At 39.1% G+C, this 11498-nt stretch overlaps 2 protein-coding genes across 2 annotated transcripts; one reads left to right on the top strand and one right to left on the bottom strand.

The window, feature by feature from the left end:
* The first annotated feature begins 550 nt into the window (after nt 1–550).
* On the top strand, nt 551–2741 carry LOC139380391 (homeobox protein Dlx1a). Its single transcript, XM_071123028.1, has 3 exons — nt 551–964; nt 1247–1446; nt 2449–2741. The coding sequence occupies exons 1-3, from the start codon at nt 652–654 to the stop codon at nt 2701–2703; spliced, it is 768 nt and encodes a 255-aa protein (XP_070979129.1). The 5' UTR covers nt 551–651; the 3' UTR covers nt 2704–2741.
* A 6549-nt stretch (nt 2742–9290) lies between these two features.
* Nucleotides 9291–11238, bottom strand: LOC139380333 (homeobox protein Dlx2a-like). Its single transcript, XM_071122948.1, has 3 exons — nt 10790–11238; nt 10497–10681; nt 9291–10276 (listed from the first exon to the last, which is right to left on the bottom strand). Exons 1-3 carry the CDS (start codon nt 11106–11108, stop codon nt 9950–9952), a joined length of 831 nt encoding a protein of 276 aa, XP_070979049.1. The 5' UTR covers nt 11109–11238; the 3' UTR covers nt 9291–9949.
* Nucleotides 11239–11498: the final 260 nt, after the last annotated feature.

The following is an 11498-nucleotide window of genomic DNA, read 5'->3' on the forward strand; positions in this document are numbered from 1 at the left end:
TGTATTCATACTGCTATCTATGAACATTCATCTTTGTTGTTGTAGTGTGATTAATTTGGATGTAACAGTTCTTAGATAATAACACTATGCAGGCTGTTTCTTAATGTTTAAATGAATAGCAGGCCTATCAACATAACATGATCTATCCGTAGCCTATGTGTGATTGATCACAGAATAGGCTATTTCTTTACAATTGGATTATTATTATTATTATCAAATAGGCTAGATTTAATTGTGTGTTGTTTATTTTAAAGCAGACATTTTTGATGTTAGTGTTTATTTTGCTTATACCTTTCCCTGCTACCTAAGCACTTAAAAAAATACATCTCAGACCTGAATCTGCAGGTCTTGTTGTTTTTCTTGAGTTTATCAGGTCCTTCGGACACAACCCCAGGATCGCCAATAGGCATCATTCTTGGATAGAGTGGACCAATCAGCGACCGCCTTTGATGAATATTCATGAATCCCTGATTCAAACCTTTGAGCGAGTTTGTCTAGACCACTGCATCATGCCTAGACTTTTCACAGAGACAAACTACATTTTCTTATGAATGGAAAGAGAAAAAATCAGTACAGCTTAAATTGGGATCCATCCTTCACTGAGATCATAGAAGAAAACAAAAAAGGAAGAGGAGAGATCCGCCAGAAGAGATGACAATGACTACAATACCAGAAAGTCTTAATAGCCCTGTCTCAGGAAAAACCGTTTTCATGGAATTTGGGCCACCGAGTCAACAAATGTCGCCTTCCTCAATGTCTCACGGACACTATTCCATGCACTGTTTACATTCTGCGGGTCATACGCAACACGAGAGCTCGTACAGTCCAGCCTCATCATTTCCTAGATCTTTAGGTTATCCATACGTTAACTCCGTCGGCAGCCATTCCTCAAGTCCATATCTCAGTACAGTGCAGTCGTACCAAAACAACTCGACTCTAACACAGACACGGTTAGAAGATACAGGTAAGATTTATACTTCATCCCTTTCGGCTCTATAATGTTCTTGGAATCTGTTGGTTTGTGTTTTTCGGTCCGCAAACACGCTTTGGATTGGAAAAGCAACCCAGATGTCGGGGTATTAGGCTCGGTAATTATTTATTGCGTAATGCTATAAACAATGTATGCAATTAAGGGTAATTATACCTAAACTACAGCCTGTAAAACGTGCACTGTGATGCTCATTGCTGTGCAGCAACGTTGGCGAGCTGTCTCCTGAGTAATGTTGCTATTGTCTCTCCTTCTCAGCACAAGAGACAGAGAAGAACACAGTTGTAGAAGGCGGAGAGGTGCGGTTCAATGGGAAAGGGAAAAAGATTCGCAAACCAAGGACTATCTATTCCAGTTTGCAGCTACAGACTCTAAACAGACGATTTCAACAAACTCAATATTTGGCACTGCCAGAGAGAGCCGAGCTCGCAGCTTCGATGGGACTCACGCAAACACAGGCAAGTCAACGTTTGCTTTTACTTTCATTTCCTTAGGCCTAATGCTCGCAGTTTAATGTACGTGTACTTTAATGTACCACGTTAAACAATAGGCCACCAAGTGGTTACATTGACTATGTATTCCCTGTTTGTTTGGGTTATAGACAACTTAAACAATGCTACCTTATATAAATGTTACTTACCCTACATTATTCATCTCATACGCATACGTATATACTGTACTCTATATCATCGACGGTATCCTTATGTAATACATGTATCACTAGCCACTTTATACTATACTATGCCACTTTGTTTACATACTCATCTCATTTGTACATACTGTACCCGATACCATCTACTGTATCTTGCCTATGCTGCTCTGTACCATCACTCATTCATATATCCTTATGTACATATTCTTTATCCCCTTACACTGTGTACAAGACAGTAGTTTTGGAATTGTTAGTTAGATTACTTGTTATTACTGCATTGTCGGAACTAGAAGCACAAGCATTTCGCTACACTCGCATTAACATCTGCTAACCATGTGTATGTGACAAATACAATTTGATTTGATTTGATTTGATTTGTTGTCCTCGTGTTTGACAAACAAAATGTTTGTTTTTTTATCGAATGTTTCGGATTGATTATCATCATGCAGATGTTCTATGAAAAAGCTTACAAGTATTTCGAGGATTGGCTTTTAAAATAAGTATAATAAATAGCTACGCAGAATTATGTTTTGTCGATTTATTCTTCATTTTATTCTTCATAGCTTTTAAATTTGGCCCATAATGGCAAAACCATGTTCAGCAAGCATTTCCTCTTGCATTCAATTATTTATTTATTTTTAAATAAAACGGGAAAAAATGTAGATGAATTTGCCCTGGACTTTCTGGGAATAAATATAGGCTTTTACATTCCAAGTCCAAATGGTGCGTCACTGTCGCCTGGTCTAGAGTTAATGGAAATGGCCCAACTAGCCAATCTTAATCACATTGGTTGTCTCTCTCTTTTCAGGTAAAGATTTGGTTTCAAAATAAGCGATCGAAGTTCAAGAAACTGATGAAGCAAGGTGGTGGCACGATAGACACGAACGCTTTAGCCCAGTTTAATGGTCACGGACCTACGACTGGATCTCCGGTAGCACCAGTTTGGAGCTCACCGACCACCGTGAAAACATCCGTGGGTGCACCAGGGTCTTACATTCCAAGTTATACCTCATGGTATCCAACTGCACACCAAGAGTCTATGCAGCAACCGCAACTCATGTGAACATAACTGTGAGCTGATAGACCTGTCCCGCCCTCTATACTGCCATGGCCCATATCAGGAGATTTTGGGTCAACAACCCAGCGTGGCCTTGCACTGGCCCGCTGTAGCCATGCACAGATGTAATCCGGAGTTTGCTCTCAAAGTTGCCAGATGACATATTGGCCTCTTCATACCGAACGACGGCACAGAGAATAGCCTGGGAGCCGAGAGACTGAAAAGGGCACTGTCTGCGCCCAAGGGCAAGAAGTCCTGTCATGTCCACGACAGATACCGGAAATTGTTTTGACAAATGGGTCCTCAAGCTGCTGTTATTATCTTTTGTGAAATTTTAATAGGCTATGTGTTAGACGAAATATATTTTGCTGTAACAAGTCAGTGAGAGTATATTTATGTATACTATATTTGATTTTAAGATTGGCTACATTTCTTATCCCAATGATGATAAAAAATAGGCCTATGAAGCCGTGTATTACCAAGGCCTATCAGATGTAGGCTAGGCCTCTACAGCTCCAACGAAGGTCAACATGGTGATTTGACCATGACCTTAAAACCTAGCCTTTAAACAGACAAACCCCCATTGGTCTATAATGTAACTTTGACCAACGAATGTAGGCCAATCCAATGAAGCATTTAAAAAATAGCCTCATCATTTTTATCTGCATGGAATCGAATCTTCAGTCCGTTCCTTAGTTTTCACAGCCCGAGTTGCCCGCGCCCTTTGCGCATGCTACCATGCTGTCTTTGTATGTTAATTTAAGTTAAATTATTTAGTTTTTTTTCAATGTCTGTGTCTTTATTTAATATGCAGTGTGTTTGACTTATGAAACGACAACAACGTGTTGTTAATAACACGTTTAAATGATGATTGGCTGCTTGAGAAGAGCATTAACGTGATCCCGATGATAAAGATATGGTTTGTCATTGTTTGTTATGTGTTAAGCGGTTGGATGTACATAAGGACAATATAATAGGCATTTTTCAGCTTTGGTTTGTGCTGTAATCGATATGTTGTGTAATAGGATTTAATTTTTTTTTAATTTTTTTTTATTTACATGTGTTCATTAAGATGAATGTGTTTAGCAATCTAGAAATATTTAGTTTTGTATTGATCACTTTAATTTATTGCTTTGTTTTATGGAAGTTGTGTACATAATGTTGAAAACAGTAAAGCTATGATTTAAAAGGCCAGTATGACGTGTCAGACTCCTTACCGGCCATTTGTTGTAGGCCACAACTTTCACATTTCCATGCAAGTCCATGTAGGCCTGGGATATGACATGCAGCTATCTCTTCAGGACTTATATTTAAAACTAATACAGAGGTAAGATACAGTGTGATAAAATAAAGCCTATATGGTTATTCCTTTTCATTAGTCTACAATGTGCAGCATTGGCCGTATAGCCTACATGTGATTACGCACAGGCGTTCAGCGTTTCCACATTTTAGTCCCTAGGATAGGCCTATCAGTTTATCATAATCTCTTACTGTGAGTGCTGGATATAGCCATGCTGAAGACGTGTCAATTCAAACCTGACCTGATTAATGATGTCAGTTTCTATAACATTGTAATTCCTTCAACAATATAGTGCTTGTTTCTTTTCGGTTTCATTTAGCCGCTATAAGCTCCTTTTAAGTCTTCTGTGGTTCCAACAAACACTGTTTTCATCGATGAATAGAGGAGAGAGCAATGGGGTGTGTTAAGTGAATAATTGGGCGAGAGGCAGGTGCTGCAAAAAGACTGGTTGGTAGAGGAGGTGGGGGTGGGGTTTAAATGCAGATAAGTAAAAGTGAAAAGTTCAAAGGGGCTCTTGTTTGGGTTTGATGATTTAACTGCGATTTTACAGAACATTCTGAAGCACCCGATGAGCTGAGGAAAGGACCAATTGAGGGAAAACAGTACAGGCCTACTGGAGACAATAGACTGCCAATATCATCCCGTGCATGCACCATGCAGATATACACTCATTCCAGTTGTCTATTTCATAAATACAAGGCCTATATATCCTATATTTCAAATATACAAAATAAAATATATACTTCAGAAAAAACTGAGTGTTATGTTCTTCAAGTTGTTAATGACAAAACAACATATTTTCCTTAAGTGCGTGTATAGAGCATTCCCCATGAAGATTCAAATGCGAGTGTTTAGTAATTAAGATGACAAATGTGACACCGCAGAGACGTTCTAATGTTTAGCCGGCTTGGCCAGAGCAGAAAAGGCACCAGCCATCCCTTGAGAAAACCACAGCAATAATGTGGCTAACTCACCGCCACAAATTGCCCTTAAAGTTCACGCATAGACAGATCATCCATCTGCTTGCCTTGATTTATTGTTTGATTTATGTTCAATACAATGAGCAAGATAACAACCTGATCACATTAATGTAACTATAACTTTGGCATTTATGCTATTATTGTTATTATTATTATTCAGGGAAAGGAGAAAAAATATGTGTTGGTCTTGGTTTAATCTTGTCACCAGGTTATCGTTAAATCAACTAATTCGGCCTATTATCGCATAGCAAATCATTATAATTGTAATGACCAATTATATTATTGGCTAGCCTATATGTGCCTTTAACTCTTTTCTCTGTGTAAAAATGAATCTTTATGTTTTCCCCATTCACTTGGTATTAGTAGTCCTATATAGGCTACTTTCTGAGGAGTATAGCCTGGCAATAATCAACCTGAAAATGCTAGAGTGAGGCGTCTGCAACATAAATATACTCTCGCTCTCCCTCCGAAAGGCGCAGCTGCACGTCCAAGAGGTTCAGTGCTATTTCACTGTATTCTCCCCTTGATTACGAGCCGAGCCCATCAAACCCAACATAATTACAGTAATTTGCCCTTATTTATTCTAATGCAGTTTCCCATCTCTGGGGTAATTATGAGCAATTTTTTCGCACGGGGAATATTTCAGCGTTAACAAAAGAGACACTAAAAGAAATTTGCTGCGCAATGAAAATCGTGAAATAGGTGAGCTGCTGCCTCTCCGCTGTTCCCTTACATGTAAGGCTGGCAAATTGCTTGCAGGTGTATAGCACGGGATTGTCTATGCGAAGAGGGTTCAAAATTAGCAAAGCACAATGTAAGAGTGATGAAGGCAGTGGCTAAATTACAGCAAGAGAGGAGGCTTATTCTATGCCAGGTCCCTTCCAAATCCATAGGCTACAGTACCCATTTCCTAATGTAAATATAGAATCAGTCATAGCATGGTGAGTATTGTCTCCGGAAGATTAATCGAGAATCCTTGTTTTTTTCTCCCATTTTTGTACACGTTTTTATTAATAGAAAACCCCAGTGGGTTCGATTCCCGGGACAACTCAAACGTATGCACGCAGTTCTGTAAATCGCTTTGGATAAACGCGTCTGCTAAATGGCATATATTACATTAGTATTGTATACAGACGCGTATGACAATAAAATAACTCGTTACAGATAGTATATTATGGACAAAATAATGACGTTGTTTGAAATTTGTGCAATTTCTATGTTTTCAGTTTGTCTAGAATAGGCTAGAACACATTACAATTTGACATGCGGCATAATTTTGTCATTTCCAGAAATTAAATGTATGACAACTATGCTCCAATTAAATAGAAAATAGATTTGTAATATATCAATGAATAGGCCTACAATTAATTACTAACTATATATCCGTTTGATTGTTATAGCCTAATCGTGATGTATGTATTAAACTATCAATTAGGTCTAATGGAATCTTGGTGAATACTAAATAGGCTATCCCCCCCCCCCCCCCCCCCCCCCCCAAAAAAAATGTTTTAACATAAAATCTAAAAAATATATAAAATAACGCTCCATAGGCTATATACTTACCGTAATCTCTAAAAAGGAAGCCCGCAGAGTCTCTTTTTGACAGGATTCAAATATTCCCTGATTTCGATAAAGGCAGATAAATGAAAGTAGCATCTTGATGCATGGGCATATGTTGAGCGCTTGAATCCCATAAACTGTTGCCCATGAAGTGTTAAGTGCTATAACAGCACAGCTCGGAATATGACTGAACATTTCTGCTTTATTTCCCCTTTTAATAGCTGATGGAAAAAATTGTAGATTATTAGCATAAATGTTTACTCCTCATTACGCTGATGACATTGTGCACTCGAGATCTTGGTAATCTTTGGGAAAATTATGAGCAATTTTTAAAAATGTAAAGCAGCAGTTACCATGCAATTCAGGCTAATTCTGCGTAGGCTCCACACGGATATAATTATCGCCGAGTCAAGATGGTATGCTAAAACCTATGCATTGATATTCCAATTTATTATGTACATACAACTTTGACAACGTTGATGCTTGAAATAGCCTGAAATTGTTTTGTGCAAAAAATTACAGCCCATATTAGGACATCTAAAATTGCGAAGAATTATATAGTAATTGCAGGCTTTCAGATCGGAAAGCGCCAGAATGCTCAAAGTAGAGCAAATGTGGATGTGATTACAGATCAGGGTATAAATTAGGATAGGGGGTATGGCATTTTCAAGTTGCCTACAGGATTCCGGAAGTATAAAGCCACATCATTTCTAATCGGTGAGGATGAGACATGGATGCAGGGCGCAATAAGAAACATACATATCATTGTGATTGTCATTAACCATTGTTTGCTCGGACCTACTTTTATTTGACATATATGCACTTCAAGCACCAACTAGACAGAGAAAAAAATGTTTAATCTGTCAGATTTTCTTTATTTGATCCCGTGCGTAATGGCTACATATGCTTCCATAAGTGAACATTATTATTCGTGTGTAGACAAAGACTAGAAAATGCTGCAATGTCAGCTAAGGGCATGTGTTCTGAGGACCTTTCTGAAGCAGATGAATTAGTGCATGCCTTTTATGGAGATTATTGTTCCATCCAAATGTCTATAAAGGGAGACCGTCAAAGCCAACGTGAGTATGAGCACGCACATTACGCACGCACTAGCTCATCACTTGCGAAAGAGGTATATCTTACTAAATGTAAAGTACCACTTATTAAGCATATTTAAGCATGTATTTATCCAATATGTATCTATATATTCACCGTAGTCTTCAATCAAATGTGTATTATCTTGTTTCTTGTTGCACAGGCCCACTCAACATGTGGTAGGCCTGCTATCCCGAGGGACTCCTCATATCAAGATAAAGCAACGACAGCCCCAGGGAGAATGTTCCATCTTGTAATGTGGCAATCACTGACAAGGTACATCCTTATGCAAAACGATTCCACGTTATGTGGCTTATGATCACTCAACCATAAAAAGCAACGGGACGACGTGATGATCAAACCTAGCAAACGCTCGTGCATTTGGGATAGATAGGCTTTCAAAGCTATGTCTTTTACATCCCTTTAGAGAACACAATATAAATAAACGTAATAAAATGTTTATTTTACGTCTAAGAAAATCCAGATTTGATCCTTATCCAGATTTTATCCTTACATTTCATAACAGAGGATAGGCCTACAAAACAGAGAATAGGCGCGGCAGGTAGCCTAGTAGTTAGAGCGTTGGGACAGTAACCGAAAGGTTCCTGGATCGAATCTCCGAGCTGACAAGGTAACTGCCCCTGAACAGGGCAGTTAACCAACTGTTCCCCGGTAGGCTGTCATTGTAAATAAGAATTTGTTCTTAACTGACTTGCCTAGTTAAATAAAAGGCCCACTATCTGGAATGTATTTCAAAACTTGGCTGAGATAAAGTAGATAACATTTAGCTAAGAATACGATCGTATAAATAAATAAAAATGTGTTTACCAGCCTAGTCTACGATGGGAAAATCTAGCCTGCAATGAGAACCGATGAGAAGGGCCTTGTGTTGTGTGAGTGAACACGTGAGAAATGTTTCCATGTTGTTTAGCTTCAGGCGGTCTTGGGTCTAGTTTTTTGATTGGACTGAGTTCATAAAACGTCTGGAGAGCGGCGCTCTGACTCCAGAGAGTCTGAGGGGTTGAGCTCAGTCATACGCCCTCATCTTCTCTTTTGCATGCCACGGCGTGTTGCGTGCCTTTGAATACTCCAACGCTCTCTGCGCCCCCGGCAGTGTGTCTCGGCTCTGTTAATCATCTTGCCTCTATCAAGTTCCCAGAACCATACCCAGCTAGAATTAACGCGTCTATAAAACATGAGTTAAGAAGACGAAACAATTTGCAGCTAATAAATAATACAAATGCATAACCAAATGGTGGTATTTTAATATGGTTATTACTTAAGCTACGTCTTTCAAAAAGCTTGTCGAGCCCATACCTGCGACGTTCAAATGTTGTGAGCTACGTTGAAATATTTACAAGGGTCAGGAACACATCTTTGACGGATGGAGAACTCTTCTGGCGCCGTGGTATTGAATGGAGGTGGAGTAGGGTTTTTCTCCCAGTAGGCTAAATAAGAAAGCTCCATTGAAGTATGCTTATTGATAGACTATAAAGACGCAAAGAACCGGGCTAAGCTTCAATGCAAAAATAAATCCACTCCTCACTTAGTATACACATTTCTTAAAGTTCTTAAAATTGAGAAAAACACCATGTACACAGAAAACACATTTTATTTAAATAACGCCTTATCATATCATTATAAAAGAAACACTGCTAACCATAAAAATAAATTAAAGACAATATACCATCAAAATGTTATACAAGTTCAGTATGAATATGGGACAATCAGTAGCTTACGAAGGATTTAGAAGGTATTTGGCCCTAATATCAACAAGAAAAAAATGACAGGACTTAATATGAAAAGAATGTTATGAAATATGCTCAAAGACGAATTCTGACACCGTACAAAATAAATCAAGAGTAAAGAATAGGCCCAATAGAAATCTGAGTGCATGTAAAACATCGATCTCATCATACAACAAAACTGAGGTCATTTTCAAAAGGCACGATACAGTTGCAAATTGTGCTAGATGTGACAGTTCTTTACATCCTGCAATCAACTTTTTACTTGCACTGATGCAAAAGTAACGCCCGCGCTAAAAGAAAGCAACTTACTCTGTGATTGCTCTGGATATTAGTGGTTCATACATTTTATCCATTAAAATAAACTAAATAAATAAATACAAAAATAACTGTACAAATCTGTAGTCTGCCATTTGCCGGCGTGAGGACTGTGACCTTCTGAATTACCCTGGCACCTATACATTAAGTTGGTCAACGTTGCGCGTAAAGTTCGCTTTGTGAGGTCTGTGAAAATGTATCATGAACTTTTTTTTAATGTTTCACCAGTATTCTCCGAGTAAGAGTCAATTGTATTAAAATATTGTCCCAGCGCTCAAGACGGAGTTGTGGTGGTTATGGACACGCGGGACAGACTGAAGATGCGTTGCAGAGTTCGTTGATGAGTACCAAGAATAGTTTGCCAAGAAAGAAGGCGCAGTCGTATTTGGAGGGCTGCTGCTCTGAGGTAAACTGGAGTTTACATTGTTCATTATTTGATTTTGTGGAAAGTCCCAGGCATTGGCGGGTGGAGAGTTACACTGGGGAGACTCGATGGAGGCCACATGTTGCTCAGGGGGGATTTCTCCACTTTTCCACAACTTCTTGAACTTGGAGCGACGGTTCTGGAACCAAATTTTCACCTGAAAAGGAACTCTGTTACTATTGTTCTAAACCTAAAGTTTATTTCAAAAACGTATCCTAACAAGAGACAAACTATACACAACAAATGCTGGATAAATATAAATAGCAGTCCAAAGTAAAAATGTCATGCTTATATAAAATATGTAGCTAGCCATAATATTCACAGATTGGGGATGGGGGATTTGACAGAAACTGGATGCATTGCAGAGTTGCACTAACCTGGGTTTGTGTAAGGCCCATTGAGGCTGCCAGCTCGGCTCTCTCCGGTAAAGCCAAGTACTGTGTCTTTTGGAATCTCCGTTGAAGAGCGGCCAGTTGGAAGCTTGAATAAATAGTTCGAGGTTTTCTGACCTTCTTCGGTTTTCCGTTAACCATTCGGATTTCAGGTTCACTTTCTTCTTTTTCTGAGAAATACATGTACGAACAATTATTAAAAATGCATACAATTTTTGATCTTAGTAGAATTTACATGTAATATAATACGAATAGGAAAACATTGCGATTTTATTTACCTGCATCCGTCAGAGTCGGCGAAGAACTCGAACCATAGGAGCCGTAGGTGCCATAAGTGGAGTTGAAACCAAGATCGTATGATTTGTTATTGTATTGAACGCTGCTCATACCACTGCTGTGGTACTGGTAAGTCCCGAGTTGGCCATATGGAGACCCTGCGCAGTGTCCAGGCTGTTGGCTATTGTAAAAGCTGCTGTCCGTCGCCGTCGATACTGGTAGAGTTGGGGATTCCTGCGATTTGTGCAAGCTATGGTAACTGTTCGAGGTCATCTGGTTCGAATGCATGTCTGTATTTAGACTGTCAAAAACTCCAGTCATTTTATCGGCAAAGTCGCGCAAGTAGATGTGGTTGAAGCAATGCAATTGAACACGTCAATTAGCAAATAATGCTTAAATCTCGTATATTAAATGAGTTGAGTGTAAAATGGCATCCCCATGAACTTTACCTAAAAACGACGAAGGTGTGTCCCTCTCTCAGTGGTCTGTGATTGTCTGCTATAGGAGGCTAGCGGGCGGGCCTTTATCCAGTATCACGTGGGAGGCAGAGCTGGTATTTCCGAGGCAGCCAATGAGTACTGTGTGCATGTCTGACAACTCCACAGATTTTCAGACTCCACCATTTACTTATCCCGCTTGCTTGCCCTGCACCGATTGACAAATGTAAAACAAATGTAACAATATATCGTAAACTAAACTTCTAAAGCAGAG

Source organism: Oncorhynchus clarkii, chromosome 22 (assembly GCF_045791955.1).
Source record: "Oncorhynchus clarkii lewisi isolate Uvic-CL-2024 chromosome 22, UVic_Ocla_1.0, whole genome shotgun sequence".
Taxonomy (NCBI): Eukaryota; Metazoa; Chordata; class Actinopteri; order Salmoniformes; family Salmonidae; genus Oncorhynchus; species Oncorhynchus clarkii.

Coding starts and splice junctions, on each gene's coding strand:
- LOC139380391 (XM_071123028.1), top strand. CDS start 652: ATGACAATGACTACAATACCAGAAAGTCTTAATAGCCCTGTCTCAGGA. Junction 965..1,246: donor GACACGGTTAGAAGATACAG/GTAAGATTTATA, acceptor TCTCCTTCTCAG/CACAAGAGACAGAGAAGAAC. Junction 1,447..2,448: donor TGGGACTCACGCAAACACAG/GCAAGTCAACGT, acceptor CTCTCTTTTCAG/GTAAAGATTTGGTTTCAAAA.
- LOC139380333 (XM_071122948.1), bottom strand. CDS start 11,108: ATGACTGGAGTTTTTGACAGTCTAAATACAGACATGCATTCGAACCAG. Junction 10,682..10,789: donor GCCGACTCTGACGGATGCAG/GTAAATAAAATC, acceptor TGTATTTCTCAG/AAAAAGAAGAAAGTGAACCT. Junction 10,277..10,496: donor TGGGCCTTACACAAACCCAG/GTTAGTGCAACT, acceptor GTTCCTTTTCAG/GTGAAAATTTGGTTCCAGAA.